This window comes from Mobula birostris, chromosome 5 (genome assembly GCF_030028105.1).
Source record: "Mobula birostris isolate sMobBir1 chromosome 5, sMobBir1.hap1, whole genome shotgun sequence".
In the NCBI taxonomy this organism is placed as follows: domain Eukaryota; kingdom Metazoa; phylum Chordata; class Chondrichthyes; order Myliobatiformes; family Myliobatidae; genus Mobula; species Mobula birostris.
Window position 1 is genome coordinate 27342079 of NC_092374.1, and position 25172 is coordinate 27367250.

The 25172-nt window shown below is 40.4% G+C and overlaps 1 protein-coding gene across 1 annotated transcript in view; it reads right to left on the minus strand.

Annotated features, from left to right (window-relative positions):
- LOC140197201 (uncharacterized) overlaps positions 1-25172 on the minus strand; it is a 121553-nt gene that overhangs the window by 82183 nt on the left and 14198 nt on the right. Inside the window, exons 7-13 of the mRNA XM_072257124.1 lie at positions 23995-24586; positions 20958-21157; positions 16977-17401; positions 15766-15920; positions 12701-12909; positions 6485-6624; positions 1316-1429 (exon numbers count right to left, since the gene is read on the minus strand). Coding sequence (XP_072113225.1) covers positions 1316-1429; positions 6485-6624; positions 12701-12909; positions 15766-15920; positions 16977-17401; positions 20958-21157; positions 23995-24586 — 1835 coding nt within the window. The remainder of the gene's footprint in view (positions 1-1315; positions 1430-6484; positions 6625-12700; positions 12910-15765; positions 15921-16976; positions 17402-20957; positions 21158-23994; positions 24587-25172) is intronic.

Here is a 25172-nt window from a genome sequence, read left to right on the forward strand (position 1 = left end):
CTCAAGGAACACCAGTAAGTTTAGCAAACAAGATGCTGAATGCATTCTGAGTCTGCCTGAAGGAGCCACTTCCATTTGCATGTCTTGTTATTTCTTACTTAGTGATAATTTCAAGCATTTTCCCAACTAGAGACATCAAGCTAACATGCCTATAGTTATCTGCCTTACGCCTACATCCTTTTTAAACGGTGGTAACATATTTGTTGTCTTCCAATCCACCAGGATCTGCCCAGAGTTCAGAGAATTTTAGTAAATTATCACAAATGCCTCTACTAGAGCTTCCACCATTTCTTTCAACCCTGGGATGTATTCCATCAGGACCAGAGGACTGTTTACCTTTAGGCCCACCAGGTTGCTCAGCACTGTATATTTAGTAACAGAAATTCCATTGATGTCCTCAACTCCTATCACATCTATAAATCTCTCTTTTGCATGCTTGGTGTGTCCACCACCGTGAAGACCAACACAAAGTAGTAATTCAAAACCTTGGCCATTTCCACATTAACCTGTATTAATCCCCCCTTTGCACCTTCCAAGGGACCTATGTTCACATTAGCCAGCCTTTTTCTGCATTATAATTATAAGAACTCCTACAATTTGCTTTTATATTTTGTGTTCATTTATTTTAATAATTTATCTTCCCTTTCTTTATTGCCTCACTTCTGGTCGAAACCTTGTTCCAGTCCGGATACAGGATCTCGACATGAACTCATCCCTTTAGAGCAGGAGTTCCCAACCTGGGTACATGAACCCTTTGCTTAATGGCATTAGTAAAATAGATAGATAGATAGATAGATAGATATACTTTATTGATCCCAAGGGAAATTGGGTTGGGAACCCCTGCTTTAGAGATCCCAGGGGATCAACATCTTCCCGGATGCTTTTTTCTCCATTTGGACCCATCCCAGGCGAGCAAATTTCATAAAGGATAACAAATTTTCTTTTCAAGGAACACTGCAAACATCTTTTAAGTATCATTCTTACTTCCTGGAAAATTTCTGTCATGATGGAACTTGGTGTGGAGTGTTATCTAGTGTCAGACATGGACATGATATGGACTGCCCATTGGTGCTGAGTGTGAGCACTAGTACTGGTTTACTTATCTTGCCAATGGAATTGGAAGACTTTCCTGAGGCAATATTGATGGTTTCTCACCAATGGTTTGAGGAATTTTGCTATTGGTAGACCTGTTCCTATGGTGCATTCCAATGAAGTTCGTTAAACATCTGAGCTCCGAATCAGTTCTGTTTTAAAGACTAGGCATTATGAAGTTATTAGTCACTGATATAATCCATAAAATCTCTGAAAGACTCACAGTGTGTGACAATGCTGCACATGCTCCAGCATCTCCTCCTGGGTCCAGCTCTTGGCTGTGTTGCAGCTACTTTCTGCCCCTGGCAGTATCTCAGCATCCTGTGAGCTAACCGTCCTTTGAGGAAAATGTTGAAGGTTGAATAGTTAGCACAATGTATTTCATCAATCTATATAAAATATTGAGCCAAATTTAGAGTCATCAAACATGACAGCACAAAAATGGGCCCCTTGGCCCACCTAGTCCATGCCAAACTATTATTCTGCCTGGAAGCACAAAATCAAGTATTCTTGCCAAAATCAGTTAAAATATTTATTTACTAAATAGCAGAAGTTTAATTAGACAGACATTCAGCAAAATGATCATGATCTGAACCTCTCCCACAAGAAATAATTTTAAATGAAGCACAGAATTGGGGATGTAGAGGCTCGAATGAACAGTGGGTCTAAGGAGTGATGCCCTTGAGACCAAGAACCTTTAATAAGGATCCTGGCCATGCAAAATGTTTGATGGTAGGTCAGAGACTATGTAGCCCACATCACCACTCTTCAATCACTGAACTACCATTTCAGTGAGATCCCTTGTTTCTGTGCTGGGTAGTGATCCCATACCTAGACAGAGGTGAATAAATGGTGGTGTCAACTTATGCACCCACTCATACTTTTCCCACTGAGTGGAAATGGTTTAATATTGACTAATTATATTTTCAAAAATATTTTTAATGTTTTGTTTGCATAACTCATGCTGATTTCATACTGTATATTATATGTAACACGTAATGAGAAATGATAGGCTAAGCATCAATTCTGGTTTCTCCCTTCCATCCCACCCGAAGATGATTGAATGAAAATCACAAGAGTTTGCTCTTAACTTCTAACATGTCTGAATGACGTCCCAGACATGTTGCCACCCAAGACTTGGTTTGCTTCTGTTAGAAGCTTGCCTTTGATCTTGCACAAAGGATTCACATTTATCAGGAGGAAGCATTTTAGAACACTGAGGTTTTTTAACTAATGAGTCTTCAAATCATATGAGAAGAATGCTCTGAAGATACAATTCTCCACAATTACAAATAACAGTGGGGAGAACTTTTTATATTAATATTTTATATACATTAGAAATGTATATATAATTTAAAAGGAAGTTCACAGAAAAAACCCTTATTTTACAGAAGCAGCACATATAAAATAGTCTGATGCAGTTATAAGGACAAAATTACCATTTTGTGAAACATAAAGAACATTTCATTTTAAGATGATTTTCACCATTCTTCAGTATGTCCAAGGTATAGGCTTCAATCTTGAATGCTGACCTTTTTACTTAATTTGGTGAATTTTCTGTTCTTAACCCTAACCCTTTATAATGGGGGTTCACGAGCAATATTAATTTGGTTACCAATTAGAATAACTGCCAGTGGTTTTTGATCTATGCAATTACTGCTACAGATGCACAGAAATACGGGTTTGAATCAAGAGCAAAGCCTTCTCTTCTAAAAAAGTTTTACCTATGTAAATCAGAGTTCTCATTGGATTTTATAAAGAGCATTTTATGTGTTGGCCATTGGACACACTAAGCTTTGGAAATATCACTCCAGTTTTGCAAGAACAAGGGTATTTCAATGATAAATGTGTATCCTGATATATTCTAATTGTTATTCAAATTCTAACAAGGCACAGAAAATGTAGGGCAGCAGTCAGAAGGGCTGTTTTCATAAAGAATCTTTGGCACACAAACAGGCCATTTAGTCTGACAGGACAATGCCAATGTTTGTGCCCCTTACTTGCTCTGCCACTCATGTTTATCAAAACTGATTAGTACAATCCATCCTTGTGTGCTTATTCAGTTCCCCATGCCCCCTTGGATTCATTTGAAATGCAATATCTTAAGGGCAAGTCATCAACTTGAACAATAAATCACTTTTAATATTAAGTAAAAATGAGTCAAGAGAAAATTGTTCTTTAGTTCACAGGTTAAAAATGCACTAACTGTGTATTCTCTGCTCCTGGAATTTAGTTCTAATGAAATTTTTATTATTTATGAACATTTTATTCTATTTTCACACTTTAAACTCTAAGCTTATTTTATATAATACTTTATTCTTATAATTGTTGAATGTTGTTTTTTGTTGCATGTCACACCAACATACCATAGCAAGTTCCTAATACATGTCGATGTATATGGCAATTCAAATTGATCCTTGAACCCGAAGCCAATGGAGAACATTACACAACTGTGACATTGTGATGCAATTAGGGTTGAAATATACAGTACATCCTCAGGAAATCTGAGGATGTGAATCCAAAGGGGACCAATATTCTTGCGGGCAAATTTAATACAGCCGTTGGGAGTGGTTTATACTAATATGGCAGGGGGATGGGAATCAGGATGATAGAGTTGAGGATGAGCCAGCAGCTTTACAAGTAGATGACAGGTATAATGCAAATGTAAAGAAGGATAAGCCGATGACTGGATACAAATACAGACACAGCAAAGAGTTAAATTGTGCCACAGAGGCAAAATTCAAAAGGACGAAGAATGCTGGACTAAAGGTGCTGTATTTAAATGCGCGTAGCATTTGGAATAAGGAGGATGAACATGTGGCGCAATTAGAGATTGGTCAGTACGATATTGTGGGCATCACTGAGTTGCAAGGGTTAAAAAAAGAACTGTGATGGGAATCATATACGGGCCTCCAAATAGTAACCGAGATATGGGGTTAAGATGGGAAAACCACGTTGAAGTCAGATCGCAAGAGAGAGAATTTGTTGTATGCCTATGAGATGGCTTCTTAGAGCAGCTGTGCTTGAGCCTATTCGGGAAAGGGGAATCTTGTGCCGTGTGATAACCCAGATCTTATTAGGGAGCTTAACATAAAGGAATCCTTAGGAGGCAGTTGATCATAATATGATTGAATTCATACTGCAATTTGAGAGGGAGAAGCATAACTCACAAGTATCAGCATCACAATGGAATAAAGGGAATTACAGAGGCACGAGAGAGGAACTTGCCCAGATGGATTGGAGGAGGATATTGACGGGGTTGACGGCAGAGCAGAGATGACTGAAGTTTCTGGGAATAGTTCACAAGGCGCACGATACATGTGTTCCATGGAGGAAGAAGTTCTCAAATGGCAGTGGCTAACAAAGGAAGTTAAGGACTGCATAAAAGCCAAGGAAAGGGCGTATAAAGTAGCAAAAGTGAGTGGGAAGTTGGATGATTGGAAAGCTTTTAAAATCCAACAAAAGTTAACTTAAAAAGCCATAAGAAGGGAAAAGATGAAATATGAGAGCGGACTAGCTAATAATATAAAGCAGGAAACCAAAAGTTTTTTCAGTTATGCAAAGAGTAAAAGAGAGGTGAGAGTTGATATTGGACCACTGGAAAATGATGCTGGTAATGAGGGACAAAGGAATGGCATATAAACGTAATGGGTACTTTGAATCTGTTTTCACTGTGGAAGACACTAGCAGTGTGCGAGAGGTCCTTAAGTGTCAGGGAGTAGGAGTGAGTGCCATTGCTATTACAAAGAAAAAAGTGCTAGGCAAACTTAAAGGTCTTAAAATGGATGAGCCACCTGGACCAGATGGACTACATCCCAGAGTCCTGAGAGAGGTTGCAGAAGAAATAACAGATGCATTGGTCATGATCTTTCAAGAATCACTTGATTTGGGCATGGCCCTGGATGACTGGACGATTGCAAAAGAAAGGAAATTATAGGCCAGTTAGCCTATAATTATAAGATAGTGGTTGGCAATGTGTTGGAGTCTATGATTAAGAATGAGATTTCGAGGTGCTTGGAGACTAATGATAAGTCAAAGTCAGCATTGTTTCTGTAAGGGGAAATCTTGCCTGACAAATTTGTTAGAGTTCTTCAAGGAAGCAACACGCAGGATGGACAAAGGAGAGGCAGGAGATGTCATTTACTTGGATTTTCAGAAGGCGTTTGATAAGGTGCCACATGAGGCTGCTTAATGGGATAAAATCCTATGGCGTAACAGGAAAAGTACTGGGATGGATAGAGGAATGGTTGACAAGCAGGAGGCAGCGAGGGGGGATAAAAGCGGCCTTTTCTGGTTGGCTGTCGGTGACGAGTGGTATTCCTCAGGGGTCAGTTTTGGGACTGCCACTTTTCACATTGCTTGTCAAAGATTTAGATAATGGAATTGATGGCTTTGTGGCAAAGTTGCAGAGGACACTAAGACAGGTGGAGGGGTAGGTAGTGCTGAGGAAGCAATGCAATTGCAGCAGGACTTAGACAAAGTGGAAGAATGTACAAAAATGTGGCAGATGGAATACAGTGTTGGGAAATGTATGATAATGCATTTTGTTAAAAGGGACAATAATGCAGACTATTATCTAAATAGAGAGAAGATTCAAACATCAGAGATGCAAAGAGGCTTAGGAATCCTCATGCAAGACTCCCGGAAGGTTAATTCACAGGTTGAGTCTATGGTAAAGAAGGCAAATGCAAGGTTGGCATTTATTTCAAGGGGAATAGAATATAAAAGTGAGGAGATAATGCTGAGCCTTTATAAGACACTAGTCAGGCCACACTTGGAGTATTGTCAGCAGTTTTGGGCTCCATATCTCAGAAAGGATATATTGTCATTGGAGAGAGTCCAGAGGAGATTCACAAGGATGATTCTAGGAATGAAGAGGGTTCAATTCCACATGAGGAGTGCTTGGCAGCTTTGGGCCTGTACTCACTGAAATTTAGAAGAATGCAGGGGGATCACTTTGAAACCCACTGAATGTCGAAAGGACAAGATAGGGCGGACGTCGAGAGGCTGTTTCCTATGCTGGTGGCATACAGCACTTGACGGCATTGTCTCAAAATTGAGGGGCGACCCTTTAGAACAGAGGTAAAGAGGAGTTTTTTTTAGCTAAAGAGTAGCAAATCTGTGGAATGCTCTGCCATAGATGTTGTGGAGGTCAAATCCGTGCGTATATTTAAGGTGGAAGTTGATCATTTCCTGGACGGTCTGGGCATCAAAGGATTCGGTGAGAAGGCAGGTGCATGAGGTTGAGTGGGATCTGGGATCATCCATGATGGGATAGTGGAGCAGACTCCGTGGGCTGAATAGCCTAATTCTGTTCCTATGTCTCATGGTCGTATGAAATAGATTGAAAATTGTAATTTCTGATACCGTAGAGCGAGGCAGAAGCACTGACCTGTTAAAATGGGCAATGAAGGTCTTTCGAAAATCATTACACAGATGCTCTGTGTAGAAAAAGTGGGACCTGTTGAGCTTTGGATTGATTCCATCCCGACCCCAGCTGACCTTGTACTCATAAATATTGGTATGACGAAGCTATCGGGCATAAAATTTATCATTACTTCACAAGCTGAATAAATCAGCTACAAGAGAACTTCATAAGACCATAAACTAAAATTAACATTTAACTCTATCAATTAAAACCAGACACAGTAGCTTACCAGGAACTTCAAGGAGATGAATGAGAATTAGAAACAGAAAAGGACTTCCCCTGAAAACTATGTACCAAACAAAATGCATGCTGGGTCAATATTTATTTCTAATAGTACTAACTGAAGGAGAATATTATTTTGCGCTCAACTCTCTTTTCTGGAACCAAAAGTACTATTCATCGAGTGCCTTGGTAAGTAAATATTGAAGGATTTTCTCCTGCATTTTTGAATATTTACTTAAACATAAAAACATCAGTTGGCCCCTGGTCACAGTGGAGGTTAACTAAAGAGATGGAATATTGGCCTCCCAAAATGGACAAACTCCAAGAGGACCACAACTTACTTTGACATAGGGTTTGTTGGCTTGTGTGCCTCAATGACCCAGAGAGCTATGTTGGTTAGAATCAGAGCCTCGTGCTTTGGCTCTTGGTAGGGTCACCCACACCAAACAGGTCAAAGAGTAGAGGCCAGATTGAAAGTGATCCACCAGTCCTCCAGGTTTGGGGAGTCAGCACAGGGCTAACAATTCTGAGCAGTAAAACAAAATTGTTACAGAAACAGCATGAAGAATCCTACATCTGTGTGCGATGGTATGGACAGACAGAGATCGAGGACCTTCATTGCTGCCCTAAACACCAGTGTGGTAACAGCAGTAAATAAGTAAGAAATAGACAAAACAAGTAAAGCTCAGTGGGGAGATATGCAAGGAATGGAAAGGTTGTCAGATCATACACAAAGTTACAAAAGTGTATAACACGCAAACACGAGGAAATCTGCAGATGCTGGAATTTCAAGCAACACCCATAAAAGTTGCTTGTGAACGCAGTAGGCCAGGCAGTATCTATAGGAAAAGGTACAGTCCACGTTTCAGGCTGAGACCCTTCGTCAGGGTATAACAATTAGGTTTAAGGCCACTGATAATAAAAAGTAGTATGTATCGTATATTAAAGGGATGTAAATGGTTCAGTTGACTACAGAGCTACCATATTTTTTTTAAATCCATCTTGTTCACTTCTGTTCCTCAGGACAGAAAATCTGCTATCCCTATCTTGTCTGACCTATACACGAGCTGACCGTTATGAGATCAGCTCTTAACTGCCATTGGCTGGATCCAGCAAGACACACAACTTTAAAGCAGAAAAGGGATAACATTGGATCTGCCTAAGTCCTGAAGGGATGTGGGGTGCATTTTGGGAACTGGTGGGTTAGTAAGTAGAATTTTTCTGTGGGACCTATGTGTGACAAATTTGATTTTCTATGGCACAACAACATGAAAGATGAAGATTTCCCAGGACACTTTTCTGAGCGGTCTTTCGAGTTCTACTTAAGGCAGAACCTGGACCGTGCCTCTTTATTTGTCTATTAAAGCACCAACTTCCAGCACTCCCTCATTTTGACATGACCCTAAACTGCCAGGTGCCCATTTAACAAGTCCAATGCAGCTGGCCATGAGATGAATGTCGCCATTACCCATCTCTGCCATGCAATCAAACACCATCTGTATTTACTAATGTTGTCTCGAAGACCCCCTCCTATGCATTAAATCACTGCATTAGCAAATCACTACATTAAGCAGGCATTCCAAATGAATTCAAACTGTGTCCATTTCCCTGTAACAGTTTGTCTATTGAAAATACCTTCAAACCACTCGAGTGTATGTTATTAGTTGGTGGATTTAAATAGAATATTTACCTAAGAGTTGGCAAGCAGAGCATTACAGAAGAAACACTATAGCCATCAATTATGAAAAGCTGAAATGAATATGGTCTATTGTCCAGGTGTAGAAAAGTAAATCCAATTTAGATAAGTGTTGATATAATTCTGTGGCTGTAAATCATATAGTGTAGTGTACTGTTTCCAAAGACAAACAGCTGTCACTTGCTTCCTTTTAACACCGTCTTTCTTCTCTTCCATTGTACCAGGAACTAAACACACCAGGTGGTGTTTGTTTCTAGAGTCTGATCCCTCTCCTGAACCATTAGCTGATTGCATCTGTCACTGCAGGAAAGACCTTCTCACTAACTCAGGATCCCCGGATTAAGGACAGCAAAATTTCATTGTTCTTGTTTGCACTGCAGGTCTGAATTCAATCCTCACCTTGGGCACTGTCTATCTGTAGTTTGCACATTTTTGTACGGCTGTTTGAGTTTTCCTCTGTATGCCCCTGTTTCTTCACACATTCCAAAAACACATGGGTTGGGTGTTGAGAAGTTAGTCACTTTAAATTGCCCTAGAAAGAGAGTGAAGGGACATTTGATGGGAATTTTGTGAGAATAGGTTACAGGAATAATTAATAGGGGATGGGATTGCACTATGAATTGGTAAAGATTGTTATTGTCGCTTTTTTTTCTGCGAGTGAGGGGGTTGGGGATTATTATTGTCGCTGTTTTCTCTGTGGTTGAGGGGGTCAGGGATTGCTGCTGTTTTTTTCTGTGAGTGGAGATTGTTACTGTGACTGTTTTTTCTGTGAGTAAGGATTGTTACTTTCACAGTATTATTTCTGCAAGGGAGGGAGGATTTGATGCTATTGTGGCTTTTTTTCAGCAGGGTGTGGATTTTGGGGTCTGCGAGTTTTCTTTTCTTTTTCATGCCAGGATTGGGGTTGGGGGTGAGAGTTGGATGTTTTTTCTTCCATCAATCCCATGGTCTTTCTGTATTTCATGGCTATCTGGAGAAGACAAATATCAGAGTTATATTGTATCTGCATAATTTGACAATAAAATGAACCTTTGACTCAGTGGGCTGAGATTCAGCTTCCATGTCAGAAGTAAATCTAGTAATGTAGATGGGAGGAAGGAAGTATATTAAATAGATGGGAGGGGCAATTTTATCTTATCTCAGGGGCAAATTTAGTCAGTTAGGTTTCTTCATGACTCTCATCAAATGCACCATTCTGCCTCTTTTCCAGCATTTTCTATTCACTATTAGATCTCAAGCTAGATCTCTGCCATTGAGTGGGAGCAATCTGGTATGTTGCAAACCCTTCTCACCAATCAGATAATGACCCATCTTTCTATTTTTAAAACCAAAGTTGGATAATCTCACATTTCTCCACATTATATTTCATTTTCCAAGCATCTTCCCTCTCGCCTGTGACTTTGCGTCCACCTCACAGCCCAAATACCCCAACCTAATTTTTGTGTCAGAGGTAATAATTGCCTGGCACTAGATTATGGGGAACTCAGTGATAAAATGACATTGAATGTTAATAGTTGGATTTTCTTCTATTGGACACAATTATTGATGAGCAATTTTGTGCGGTGGAGGGTTATTGGTCAATTATCAGCCCAAACGTTAATGCTGAAAATCCAAAAACTGCAGACACTGGAAATCTGAAATGAAAACAGAAATGCTGTACAGACTCAGCAGGTCAGACAGAACTTCCAGAAAGAGAGACAGAGTTAATGTTTCAGGTCAATGCCTCTTCATTAGAACATTGTGAAAAAGAAAACAAAGTAGTTTTAAGTTGGAGAGAAGATGGGGAATAGATGTTTTTGGACAAAAGGAATAGCTCTGATACAGTGAGACTAGGGTTGCCATGGAGATAATCTTAATGGAGGATATCTAGTCAATGGGTTGATGGAGGAAGTTAGAGAATGTGAATAATGAAAAACATAGGGCACGCTCAGTAAGTCGGATGGAAAGAGGGGAAAGAGAAAGGCCTGAGACCATTCTGAAGTGGCAGAACCCGGGCCGAGAGCAAAGAATAACCCAGATTTGAATAGTTTAAGCGGTGGGCCAGATGGTAAAGGTCCAGGTGCTGGGGTTGGAGGTGAAGGATGGGCCATTTTAGATTGCTACTCCTCGACATTTACTCAGCTCTGTGCTGAACTGTGGCTGTGGCCTGCTCCTGAATTGGTTGTAGTGACACCTGCCTTCGTGTCTGTGGACTCACTTTTGTAAACTTCAGTTCTGAATGCTATTTGCTTACTTTGTTTGTACGATTTGTTTTTTTCCCTCTGTACATTGGGTGTTTGGTGGTCTTCCTTTTTTAAGGCGATCTATTCTGTTTCTTTGTTTTGTGTCTGCCTGCACTGTTACAATGAAGTCTTATGTCAGCTTGATGAACAGTAGCATCAAAGTCTACGCAGGTATTTGCACTTAAGTGCAACTTTTACACTTAATAACAATTTCTAAAACCTCATATAACTTGCCCTGTCTGTATCAGAACTGAGCAATCCACTTAAGAATTCAGCTCAGTTTTCCTCTCTCCTTCAGCACAGCCTGACCTACAGGGCACATGCTACAACTCAACATATGCAGAGTTGGCAACCCCAGCCTTTCTTTTTCAGAGATATTCATCCCCTTTGTCTCTCCTCCTCTCCCTAATATCCCCTGTAACTTAAGACCAACTTGTTTACTCTCATACCAGTTCTAATTAAGGGTTTCAACCCGAAATGTGAGCTTCAGGACATTAGATTTAAGACAGAGATGAGGAGAAACTAGCTCTCCCAGAGAGTAGTCAATCTGTGGAGTTCTCTGCCCGGGGAAACAGTAGGGGTTCCCTCATTAAATATATTTCAGACTTGGTTAAATATTTGAATAGCATTGAAATTAGGGTAATGGAGAAAGGGCAGGTAGGTGGAGTTGAGTCCGTGACCTTATTGAATGGCAGAGCAGGCTCGCTGGGCTAGATGGCCTTCTCCTGTTCCTATTTCCAATGCCTTTATGTTCTTTCCACAGATGCTGCCTGATCTCCAGAGTGCTCTCAATATTTTCTGTTTTTATTTAAGCCTCAATGTTCACAGGGACTAATCCAAAACGTTATCTATTCTTTTCCCCCGCTAATATTGCTCTCCAGATTACAGCATCTGCAGTCTCTCATCTCTCCATCATCTGAATTGTGTTTTTTACATTTTTGTGGAATTGAACATTGGGATGTTCAGCGATGAGAACACAAAGCCTGACTTTAGGAAGGCCATTGACGAAGATGGTTGAGCCAAAGGCACTACAGTACTGTTGAAAAGTCTTACAGTCAAAATAAATATATATAGCTAGGGCATCTAAGACTTTTACACAGTACTATATTTTCACTGTGGAGTGGAAAGTGAGTTTGTAAATCTGGTGGTGGCAAAGGATATTGGGAATGGCGAGGGTGGAGCACCGTGGGGGCGGGGGCAGGAACTGGCATGGGTGCAGATACACCCGGCCCTGAGACACTATGCAAGCTCATTTGATTCCAAACAATAGGTTTATTGATCATTACAAAATGTCTGTCTGTTGCTATCTGCTCCCTTCCCTCTCTGTTCACCTTTTCCCAACCATGTATCCACTCTCACTGTCCCTTTTCCAATCTCAATCCGCAATAGGTTTCCCTTCATTCACGTGTCATGAAATTTGCTCTTTTTGCGGCAGCAGTATAATGCAATACATAAAACGACAACAGTACTGTGTAGAAGTTTTAGACATCCTCTCTATATGTATGTGCCTAAGATTTTTGCACAGTACTGTACCTTGAGGATTCTAAACTAAGCTATTTGACCTCCAACAACCATAACCATATTCCTTTGGGCAACCAGTGGAATACTTTCACCTTGATTCCAATTGATATTAATTTTATAGTGCTTCTTGATACCTGCTCTTGTCAGATCTAGTTGTACAGACTGACCACTTCAAAAGTTGATCTGTTTCATGTTGAAGATGAGGAGGAACAAGATAGAGCATAGACAGCTATAATGGTCACAGTGTTTTACATTATCATTCAATTGGCTAAAGTTTGTTTGGCAACTGTCAGAAAGAAAGCATAACTATGAACCAATTCATCTTTCAGCTAAACAAATAGTCAGAAGTAATAACTGAAGGGGTAGAGAGAAGACAAAAGATAAATAACATGAGAACAGATACAAGATGGATTTTTAATGGTTCCTGTAATAACCGGTACAGTTGCATTTTACTTTTGGTGCCAGATAGCAATAATATAATCCAATAACACAAATAGTTAAAGATTAACAACTTCTTACCCTGGCATGGATGCTTTCCACAAATTTTATGTGGGCTTTCCACACGGGTACATTCAGCTGTCGTTTCCGTGGTAAAATATCAATGTAATCTGAAACTTTCTCACTTGAAAGATTGTACTGAATGTTGGTGATATACCGTTTGAACCAATGGCAGTGGTTCTCTGGAATTTCTTTGGTCTGCAGTCCCTGTTTAACCTCCTGTTCTATAACTGAGGTTAAATTATATGAAAGGAAAACAACAGAAGCTTAATTATGTATTTTTATTATAAAACACATTGACTATTTATGGATTAAATAACTAATAAGAATGGTAATGGCTAAAAGTTACATCATAGTTTACATAAATCCTTGAGCAGATTTGATGGACGGTGGTTAGCCCATATGAGAACAGAAGAGATCAAATCTGAGAGAGAAAGAAGACAAAGACTCAGAGTTTCTGAGTTGCTTGAATATTTAAATACTATCGAGAATGTCTGGGCAGTCAAGGAATGGCTTTGCTAATTTAATTAAGAGGAGTCATTGTATTGTGAGTGGGATGTGGCATTTTAAAGAACTTGAAGCATGGAAATGTATAGCTTGCATTTACTGAGGAAACAAGAAATAGAAACTTCACTGGAACACAAACTTTTTTCAGAATTTGATAGAATTGGCGCAGGGATGATTTATCCTCCCAGAGATAATTTTATTGAACTGCAGGTGCAAGGGGCCAATAGCTTATTCCTGATTATATTTTATTTTCACTAATTAATTCCAATCAGGGGGCATAGTCTTAATAACGAATCAGAGGTGATAGTATCAAAAAAAGGACCAGATGTTCAAGGGAAAGCAACATGAAAGCATGCAACAAAAAATATGCAAAATGCAACAAAGGCAAAGGAGGATGAGAGGTCAATTGATAGAGGTAATTAAAGACAGGAAGGGGCATTGTTAGATTGGACTTTCAGTGCCTTTTCCCCAGGGCGGAAATGGCTAATATGAGAAGGCATCATTTTAAGGTGATTGGAGAAAAGTATATGGGGGATATCCGAAGTAGGTATTTTATTTTTTATACGGAGAGTGGTAAGTGCATCAAATGCACTGTTAGAGCTGCTTGTAGAGTCAGATATATTAGGGACTTTTAAGAAATAGGGAATTGGGTGGAAAAAAACGGAGGGCTACGTGGGAAGGAAGGTGGTGATTGATCACGGAGTAGCTTAGAATGCAACCTGCATTGTGAGATGAAGGGCCTGTACAATGTCATACTATTCTATGATCTAAATCACTAACTTACTGGTGAAAATGTTTTTTTCTCCTTGTTTGTCTTTGCACAAGAGGGCTATGGAGACAGTCAATGAGTATAGATTTTTGTATATTAAGGAAACCACGGGATATGAGATTTCACAAACACAAGAGATTCTGCAGATGCTGGAAATCCAGAGCAACACACACAAAGAATCCAGCAGGTCCAGCAGCATCTATTGAAATAAGTAAACATTTGACGTTTTGGGCCAAGGCCCTTCATCAGGACTGGAAAGGAAAGGGGAAGAATCCAGAATTTAAAAAGAGGCAGAGGGAGGGGAATAAGGGCAAGCTGGAAGATGATAGGTGAATCCAGGTGGGTGGGGAAGATGGGATGAAGCAAGAAGCTGAGAGGTGATAAGCAGAAAAGGCAAAAGGCTAGAGAAGAGGCATCTGATAGGAGAGGACAGTGGACCATGGGAGAAAGGGAAGGAATGGAGGCACTGGGGGAGGTGATAGGCAGGTGAGGAAAAGGGGTAAGAAGTCAGAGTGGGGAATAGAAGAAGGGGAAAGGGGGATGAGGAAAATAATTCACCAGAATGAGAAATCGATGTTCAGGCTATCACATTGAAGACTATCTAGATGGAATATGAGGTGTTGCTGCTCCACCCTAACAGTGGCCTCATTGTGGCAGAAGAGGAAGCCATTGACATGTTGGAGCGGGAATGGAATAGGAATTTAAATTGTTGGCCACTGGGAAATTCTGCTTTTTGCAGATGGAAAGGAGGTGCTTGAAAAAGCAATCCCCAATCTAAGTCAAGTCTCACCAGTGTAGAGGAGGCCACATCAGGAGCACCAGATACGGTAGGAAACCCCAATAGATTCACAGGTGAAGTATGCCTTACCTGGAAGGACTATTAGGGGCCCTGAGTGGAGGTGACAGAGGAGCTAAATGGACAGGTGCAGCACTGCTTCTTCAACTTGCAGTGATAAGTGCCAGGAGGGAGATTAGTGGAGAGTGACAAATGGACAAGAGAACTATGGAGGGAGCAATCCCTGTGGAAAGCAGAGAGTTGGGGTGGGGGAGCAGAGAGGTAAAGATGTATTTGAAGGTAGGATCCCATTAAAGATGGTGAAAGTTGTAGAGAATGATGTTTTGGATGTGGAGGCTCATGGAGTGGTATGTGAGGACTTGAGGAACTCTATCCCTGTTAATGGGGGAGGACAACGTGGTATGTGATAATGCTGGGTAACTGGAGATGTGGGTGAAGCCAGCATCAATGGTAAAGGGAAACCCTGTTCTTTAAAGGAGGAGGACATTTCTGATGTCCTGGAAAGAAAAGCCTCATCCTGGGAATTGATGCGACAGAGACAAGGAATGGAGAAAAAGGAATTGCATTTTTACAAGATATACAGTGGAAAGACATGTGGTCAAGATAGCCACGGGAATTGCTAGGTTTATAAAAGATATTGGTAGACAGATTGTCTCCAAAAATGAAGACAGAGATTAAGAAAGGGGAGAGAGCTGTCAGCAGTGGACCAAGTCCAAGGTATGGGTTTGTACAGGAAAATGGTGCTGAAGTAAAAGATACTTGTATTGAATTGCAGGTGCAAGGGGTCAATGGCTTATTCCTGATTGTAGTTTTTTCACTAATTCCAAAATTGTTGCCAAACCTTCATTCATACTTGTCTTTCCAACAAATATTTAATGATGGGATATGAAACAATGTTTTGTAAAATCAATTAGCAGTTTGGAAAAGCTGCATAGTTCATCTAATATGACATTGTTATGATTATTCTTATTATTTCAGATATAAATCCATTACTGCTGACTCTTCCACCATTACCTGTTTCAAGGAGATTTGAGGCTGCTTTTTCACCGAGGGCCAAAGGTGCATATTCCTGAAGAATGCTCCATAGCTTCTGGGAAGAATTAGACCAGTTATTCCTCGCTTGTAGTCTACGGGAGGGATCCTTGCTGTAAAAGTCTTTGAAGTGTGCACTGCAAACCAAAGCAAAACTCATATTAGACCATAAGATATAGGGGCAGAATTAGGCCATTTGGCTCATCGAGTCTGCTCCACCATTTCATCAACACAGATCCATCTTTCCTCTCAGCCCCAGTCTCCTGCCATCCCCCACCCCGTGTCCCTTCATGCCCTGACCAATATTAGCATTTATCATTACTTGCATTTAGCATGAAAATGTTTATTTCTGAATTTGTGTAAGAACCAATCAAGAAAAATATAATTTTTATGATGTAATACAAGGAAGTCCAGAGCAACACTCGCAAAATGCTGGAGGAACTCAAGCAAATCGGGCAGCATTTTAAGGAGAGGAGAATTTATTCTTCTCTATAGATGCTGCCTGACCTGCTGAGTTCCTCCAGCAGTTTATGTGTATTGCTCCTGAGTCATTGAGTGTTTGATTTCATTCTCAAAATTATGAAAACCTGTGAGTCCCCTTATGGTCTCTACTGACTCAAAATTTATGTTTCCATATTCCAGTGATATGGTACAGTGGGTTGCATGGGCTCCTATTGTGCATCATTTCATTCTAGCCAGGATCCAAGATGCTGGGGGCTGTTAAGAGTTAAATTATGCTAATGCCACGTACTGCTTTCGTAAATTATTGGTGGCTAATCTATGTCTTACAAAATTCTATAAAATGTTTATCCATAGTCAATAATTTGCTCAGGTGGTTTTCAAGTGTATCGGATGAATGCAGAGCTGAAGCTCTACCTACATGCAATATTAGACAGTTAACAACTTTCATGAAATAAGCTGGGAGAGATGGGTGCTGATATCTCTTTAATGATTTAAAACTGAACATACTTATAGTGCATGAGTTAGGCTGATTTGCACAACAATTACTCAATAATTATGGTCTAGACGTTGTGTGTTGTAAATGAGGATACACAAAAGCACTGCTTCACAAAGAAGTCTATGCTTTATAAATTCTCTAAATGCCAGGAAGCTCTTGGAGCTAGGCCAGTTTGTGAGTCACAGTTCTGGTCTTTCAACTTATTCCTGCAATTGCTCCTCAGTTTTAAACCAACCTGATTGGCTGAAGTCTGTAAACACTGGGGATGCAATTTTCATCCAACTTGTACCACTGTTGAAGAAGCCCAATAGCTTTTCCAAGGTCCAATGCAGAGTATGGTGTTTTCATGGCTGGGTCACTTGTGTCATTAGTCTGATGGTAATGTGCAGATAGAGTTACACTTCCATCATCATCACAGCTTCCTGACAGCCCCTCATTAAATAGATTAGAGCTCTTGATTAGGTCGAGTTCCGTACAATGAGATTCCCTGTGCAATCCAGGCTCTTTGGTCAGAGTACGGAGTTCAGGATTGTGAGTTACGTGTGTCTGTTTTGTCGTCTCCATTCTTTCCTTTTCAATGCAATTAAAAATAGCTTCAAAGTCATCTTTAATTATGGTATCAGGAAGGTAAGCTGAGTCATGCTTTTGTCCTATTAAGAGCTGCATGAGCGGAAAAAAAAGGCTTTATTGTCCATCAGTTTCACAAGCAATCCTGTTCAAAATGAGAGGTGAATCTAATCACCATGTTAAATTACAATTTATGGGACATGTTAGGATTGTGTAGTTGATCTTACAACAGTTTTGTCCAACACGTCATCCAGACCTGTCTCAGACGCACACAAAAAAATAATGCAGCAGCAGTCACTTTGTGCAATATTGAAAATAAGGGGAATTTGTGAGTCATAAACAAGAGAAAATCTGCAGATGCGGGAAATCCAAGCAACACGCACAAAATGCTGGAGGCACTCAGCAGGCCAGGTAGTATCTACAGAAAGAAGCACAGTCAACATTTAGGACCGAAACATTGACTGTGCTTTCTTCCATAGATAGTGCCTGGCCTGCTTAGTTCCTCCAGCATTTTGTTCGGATTTGTGAGTGAAAGTGCATGGAAATTAGAGCCAAAAACAAACCAGCTTGGGAGTATATACAGATCAGCCATCTTACTAAAGTACTGACTAGGCTCAAGGAGTCAAGTTGATTATCCCTGCTTCTAATTGAACTACCAGTTGCAAATCATTTCATCTCCCCTCCCTGTTCCCACTCCAACCTGTCTGTCTTCAGCCTCCCACTGCAATGTGAGGCCAAGCGCGAACCCAGGGGTACAGCATCTCATATTCTGTATGGGTGGTCTAAAAACCAAGGACATGAGCATTGAATTCTCCATTTTCAGATAACCTGCACTCCCTCTGATCCTTTCTCCTTATGATCCACTCAGATGGTCTCTCACCCCTTCTTGCAAACATCAAACATCCCCACTCCTACCCCACTCCTCTGTATGTGGTTTCTTTCTATCAACACACTGAAGCCCCTCGGTCCTTGTTCATCCATCCCCTCCACTCTCTCTACTGTTCCCACCTGCTCAGCATTATCTTTTTCTACTCACCTTCCTTTCTTTCTTATCAGGTTCCATAATCTACAGCCCCTGGTCATCTCCATCTCCCAGCCTTCTCTACCACTTCCTTCCCCACCTTACTCCATTTGCCCATTAATCTCTTCTCATTTGGCTCCACCTAGTGCTTGCCAGCTCTTGCCTTAACCCTCCCTGCCATCTCTTCATAATGGCTATCTCCCCTCCGTACACTCAGCCCTAACGCAGGGTCTCAACCTGAAACACTAAAAAGCTGACAGGACAGTCAGGGTTAAGGTTAGGACCTCACTTATGGTCGCTGTTCACAGACTGCTCCCCATTGCGGGATTCCCTCCATAGTTGCTGCCTGTCTCACTGAGTTCCTTCAGAAGCTTAATTTTTGCTCCAGTTCCCAACATCTGCAGTCTCCGATGTCTCATGTGTCTGCTTTATGTTACAGCAGTCTTGTGAATTGTACTATATATGTATGTTGTTCTTTGCCTTTTACACTAAAGGACACTTGCAGACATGAGGAAGTACACACTGATTTCAACATTGTCCAGTATATTATTAAACTCTTGAGTATGACATGCAATCACTTGCACCAATCCTCATTTATCTTTCTTGTGACTATTAATCAGGCTTTTGTTCTGTACTATGATAAACTATTTTTCAGTTTGGTTGTGTATGCTCTCAGTCCTTGTGCACACAGTAGTTCTGTGGAGTAAATTGCTAATGTGACACCTCTTCCTCCACAATGTCTATTAAAAAAACACAGTGGGCTGAATCATACTCGATCCAACCCACGTGGTTCCCACTCATATGTTGTAGTCTTACCGCCTTGGCTGTCTTGCAAAGGGGAGCACTTTGTGAGAAGTGACCATAACTGAGGACCTGACCTTATCCCTAACTGTTCTGTTAGCTTATTGACATCTCATTGCTGTCAAAAATCTTTGAATTGCTTTTACATGTCTTTGACAAGTAGATATATTTATAAACAGTTTAAAAAAGATGTTAACAATTTAAAATACATCATGAAGAATAAATTTACTGAAAATTAAGCAAAACTGTTAAAAATCAAATGAAAATGAAGTCACATTATGTATGCCAGGCTGCCCAGCCCTAATGTTTAGCCATTGGCATCTATCCTCCAGTTTGTTCTTGAACTCAGTATTGAAATATATAGGCACACATGTCAGCAATGTCCTGAACTGCTCACTGCACTTAGCAGTTGGTCTTAGGTCAGTTTGTTACAACTGTGAGGGGATCGAGGAGTGCCCCTATTAACTGATTGAAGAGAGACCGAGAGACATTTATCATTGATGGTTTGTTTGGAAAGGAGAGAGAGAGAGACAGAGTTATTTACCACCGATATGTTGCTTTTGGAAAAGAGACAGAGAGACGAAGAATAACAGTTGGACTGTCACTTTAAGGCATTGGAAGTAACTTTGGATTTCTACAGAGTTTGGAGATAGAGACAGCACCGAGCAGCTCGAAGGTTGCTATGGTGACCAAAGGCTGGTTGTTGATGTTACTTTCAAGGACAGGTTGCCTGCTTGTGTACTTCTTTGCAGACAAAGGAAGGAGGGACTCTTTGAATGACAAGTGATGCTCAGCCTGGAGAAATAAATGGGAGGTCAGATGATACAGACCTCAGGACACATGATCTGGACACTGAATGAGCATTGTTATGCCCGCAGAGAAAGTGGGTTTTGGAGGATCAATCAGGCGGATTGATCCAAATTGCTATTCCAGTTTGAAGGAGAAGGGGTTGACTGGTGGGGAGTTGTCTATGTGTCCACCCTCGCCTGGGTGATAGCTCCACCACAGAAGGCCAGTCCCCCTGGTTAAAGTCACAGTCGGTGACTTGTGAAGGATTTCAGAGGACGACGAGTAGATCGACGGTATCAGCTCACCTGAAGACTCAACTCACTCTCTCTCTCTCTCTCTCTCTCTCCATCACTACTCAACTAAATACCACGAACTGAACTGAACTGCACTTTACCCAACATCGTAAGACTGTATCTTTTTACCCCTAGACTTAAAGAAGCTTGGTTTTTTCATACATATATATTCCACACTTACTTTTATATATAATCATTGTTAACCTGTTTGATTTATTACTGTATTGCGTAGTTACTACTAAATATTAGTAGTTTATAGCAATACGAGACTCCAAAGTGTTTCCATCTCTGCTGGTTCTTAACCCCCGTCACGGGGTACGTGACACAACTCACTATTTTCATTAAATGACAATGGGGAACAGGAGGGTCATCCACCAGATAATACAACATTGTAAACACAAGAGATTCAGCAGATGCTGGAAGCCCAGAGCAACAAAACACAAAATGCTAGAGGAACTCAGAAGAACAGGCAGCATCTATGGAAAAGAATAAAGAATCGATGTTTTGGGCCAAGACCCTTCATCAGGACTCCATTACATGCACAATGCTACATTGTTCATGCAATGGTTCTGGAAGTTACTGAACTGAAAAAAAGCTCAATAAGAAAGTAACAACATGTTAAGCTTTGGACATGCCATTCGGATATTGCACAAAGCAGGTCCATGTACACTGATGAAAGCATAAATCATGCAAACTCTGACAGAGTATTATACACTGAGTGACAAGTTGCACACAGAATACTTACAATGAAGTTGACACCTTCTGATTTTTGGCACTCTTTAAGCACCTCAAGATGTAGATGGGCCATTGTATGGTTGTCACTAATTCCATCCTTCACTCCCCACCTGAGGTCAACCATCACGATGTCATAACCTCTTTCTTTACAGTATGCGTATAGTTGTGGATAAGCTCCCTTCATTAGTGCATTTCTTTCATGCTCTGTATCTAGAATTTCAAATCCAAGTCTTTTTAAAATTCTGTTGCACTTTATAAAAACTCACAAAAATCAAGGAGATCTATATCGATACATAGAATATTACAGCACTGGAGAGGCCATTTGGCCCGCAATGTTGCACTGATTCATTAATCTTTTAAAGGCATTTAATGTGTATTAATAGGAATATGTAAACAAGAGCCCACTGGTCATCTGTCTAGGCCATACTCAACCCTCAAGCTACATCCCAAAACTTCAAAGTTCAGAGTAATTTTATTATCGAAATATGTATATGTCACCATAACTACCCTGAGATTAAGTTTCTTGTAGGCATTCACAGTAAGTACAAAGAAACACAAGAGAATCAATGAAAAACTATACACAAACTAAGATGGACAACAACCAATGTTCAAAAGACCATGTACAGGGCAATTACAAAAAACAAAATCAAATATTAATAATAAATAAATAAATAATATTGAGAACATGAGTTGTAGGGTCCTTGAACGTGAGTCCATAGCTTGTGGAATCAGTTCAGTAACAATTGACTTTTCACAATTCAGACAATTAACTTACTACGTTGCTGCCTGTGGGAGTTCCTTGCATTGCAATGCTCCCTGCATTACACCTGTCTATACTTAAAGATATTTCACTGGCTGCAGCATACTTTGATATGTCCCCAGATTACAAAACAAAAAGCTTTATAAAAGCAAACTTCTTTTTCTTGTACATAAAGGTCTTTTGTTCTTCCTTGAGTTGAAATTAAACCAATCCTTTAGAACAGCACTGAGAGAGCTCTGTTTTATTACCAATGATGTTGTTTAGCCAGGAACTGAAAACAATGAAGCCGAAAAGAGTAGGGGAATGGGACAAAATAGAGAGTTATAAAGAGTCCAACTACCTTAATTCTGTACTGTAAAATTCTATCATTCCATGAACATTAATTCACCTGGATATCACAAGCAATTATGGACTAATGTTCTGAAACAGTAAGTTTACAAGCCACTGGATGGGCCACATTTGGACCATTTTATGCAGTTCAGGTCATTACACTGGAGAAAGTGTCCAGTTCTGGTCACCTCACTATAGGAAGGATGTGGAAGCATTGGAAAGGGTACAGAGGAGATTTACCAGGATGCTGCCTGGTTTAGAAAGTATGCATTATGATCAGAGATTAAGGGAGCTAGGGCTTTACTCTTCGGAGAGAAGGAGGATGAGAGGAGACATGATAGAGGTGTACAAGATAATAAGGGGAATAGATAGAGTAGATAGCCAGCACCTCTTCCCCAGGGCACCACTGCTCAATACAAGAGGACATGGCTTTAAGGTAAGGGGTGGGAAGTTCAAGGGGGATATTAGAGGAAGGTTTTTTACTCAGAGAGTGGTTGGTGCATGGAATGCACTGCCTGAGTCAGTGGTGGAGGCAGATACACTAGTGAGGTTTAAGAGACTACTAGACAGGTATATGGAGGAATTTAAGGTGGGGGCTTATATGGGAGGCAGGGTTTGAGGGTCGGCACAACATTGTGGGCCGAAGGGCCTGTACTATGCTGTACTATTCTATGTTCTATGTTCTAAAAAAAAAATTTAATTCACCATGATATTTTCTTCACTGGATGACTTTAGTTTGGGGGAGAGATTAGATAGGCTGTGCTTGTTTTCTCTAGAGCAGGGGTTCACAACCTGGGGTCCACAACCTGGGGTCCACAACCTGGGGTCCATGGTCATAAAAAGAAAACCCCTGCTCTAGAACAAAGCAAGGTGAGGGATGACATAATATAATTATATAAGATTACGGCAGGTGGATTTCTTTTCCCCATGGTAGGAGTATCAGAAACAAGAGGGGACTGTAATGCACTATGCTCTAGAGGTTTAAAATGAGAGGAAGGAGTTTTAAAAGGGATTTGAGAGGTAATTTTTTTTAAAGCAGAGAGTGATTGATATCTGGACCACAGCCAGAGGAAATGGTGGACAGATACATTCGTTATGTTTAATAGGGATTTAAATGGACACCTAAACAGGAAAGAGACCCACCTTGTCTAATACGGGCAAATGGGATGAGATTAGAAGGACAAAAAAAATCAGAATGGACGTGGCGGGCCCAAGGACCTGTTTCTGTCCTCTGCAATGTTGGTACTCATCATGACTAGATTAAAGAAACATAGATTCTTTTCCTCACATTTTTGAACAAATCTCCAAAAGTGCACTAGAAAACCAAATGTAGACAGAAGATAGAACAGTACAGCACACAAAGAGGCTCTGCGGCCCTTGATGTCTGTGCCAAGCATGATGCTAATTTAAACCACATGTCATCTAATTCCCTGCCTATTTGTGGGCCTGTCTAAATGACTCAGAATTATTGCCAACTCCCCTGATCATGTATTCCAGGCACCTACCACTCCATGTGTGAAAAAAACTGGCCACATTATTTTTTTAGCTTTACCTTCATGTCTTAAGCTATGCTCTCTAGTTATTTAGTAGGCATAGTTTTAGATAAGAGGGGCAAGAGATTTAAGGTAAGAGAAATCCATCCTGGCAAAAATACTTTAACCACATACCCTGTCTATGCCTCTCGTATTTTACATATTTGATACCGGGAGATTTAAAACAATTCAAGTAGACTGCCTTTAACTGGTATTTATTGGAAACTGGCACAATATAAAATGTCCACAAGACCAGTTTCATTATATTAAATATGTCTCATCACAACTTGAAACATTTTTATCCCTATTTTTATTCACTTCCACTTCAATGAATTTGAAATAGGAAGCGATGTAGCTGGGGCTGCTGATCTCCATTATTCATCGTACATACATTACTGCAAAGTCAAAATGTCAGACACAATTACCTTTGTAACCACCGCAAATGTAAATCATTAATTTTTTCTTCTTGGGCGAGTAGGCAAGATTGATGTTTCCTTTCATTATTTCATTTACAGGATCATGATCTGCTGGAGGGTGGTCTTCTTGGGCTTTTGGGTCCTGAAGGCTGTTGGAGTCTCCCATATATTCCCAGCTTAAAATGTTCTCAGTGGTTTGTCCTTTATGTTTTAGTTCAGGCATTGCTAGACTTTGGTTTGGACAGTCTGTTAAGGATGTGCTCTCATTGGCCTGAGAATGTCCTGACTGTCTGGTCCCTGAACATCTTGACCCATCAGTGCTTGAAATTCCTGTTTGCTGTGTTTCAGAGCCCCGGTCTTTCTCCACATTACTACTGGAAACTGATGCTAAACTTTCTCCCTGACAATCAGCCAGAGCTGAGGGTGCCAATGTCTTACAGTTTTCTTCCTGACTCACTCCTTCTTTCAGTCTTGGTTCTCCTCCTTGTATTAATTTGTTTACCAGACTAGCGGACAATATACTCTCACAATCATCTGTTGGATTATCCTGGAGCCGAGGTGATAGGCAGATGTCAGGTTCAAATACGGAAATATTACTGCACTGTAAAACAAAATTGTAATAGTTATACTGATGAGCCATCACAGCAAAACAGGTGGAATAGTTAGATCAATGAGGGATCAAGTAAGTGTAATGGATACACAAGAGACAGATATTGGAATCTGGAACATACTTAGAATTAATTATTGAGATGGTAATAACAGAATATTAGTCGAGGAACAATCTGACCTAAAGGTTAAAGATAATCTTTACCTGTCATTTGTACATTGAAACAAAGTGAAATGCATCATTTGTGAGGATAGCACAGGGCAGCAAGTGCCTCCATGCTTCTGGTGCCAACATGGGATGCCCATGATTCGCTAACCCTAATGTAAGTCTTTGGAAAGTGGAAGGAAAGCTGAGCACCTTAAGGAAACCCATGCAGTCTCGGAGAGAACATACAAACTCCTTCCAGAGAACGGCAGGATTTGAACCCCAGTTTATGATCACTTGCATTAGCACAGTTAAAAAAATTACTGGAAATCTTTGAGGAAGTGGGCCAAATAATGGAAGATGTGTGAGGTGTTGCACATTGGTAAGTTAAACTTGGGCAGGAATTACACAGTAAATGGTAGGGCTTCAACAAGTT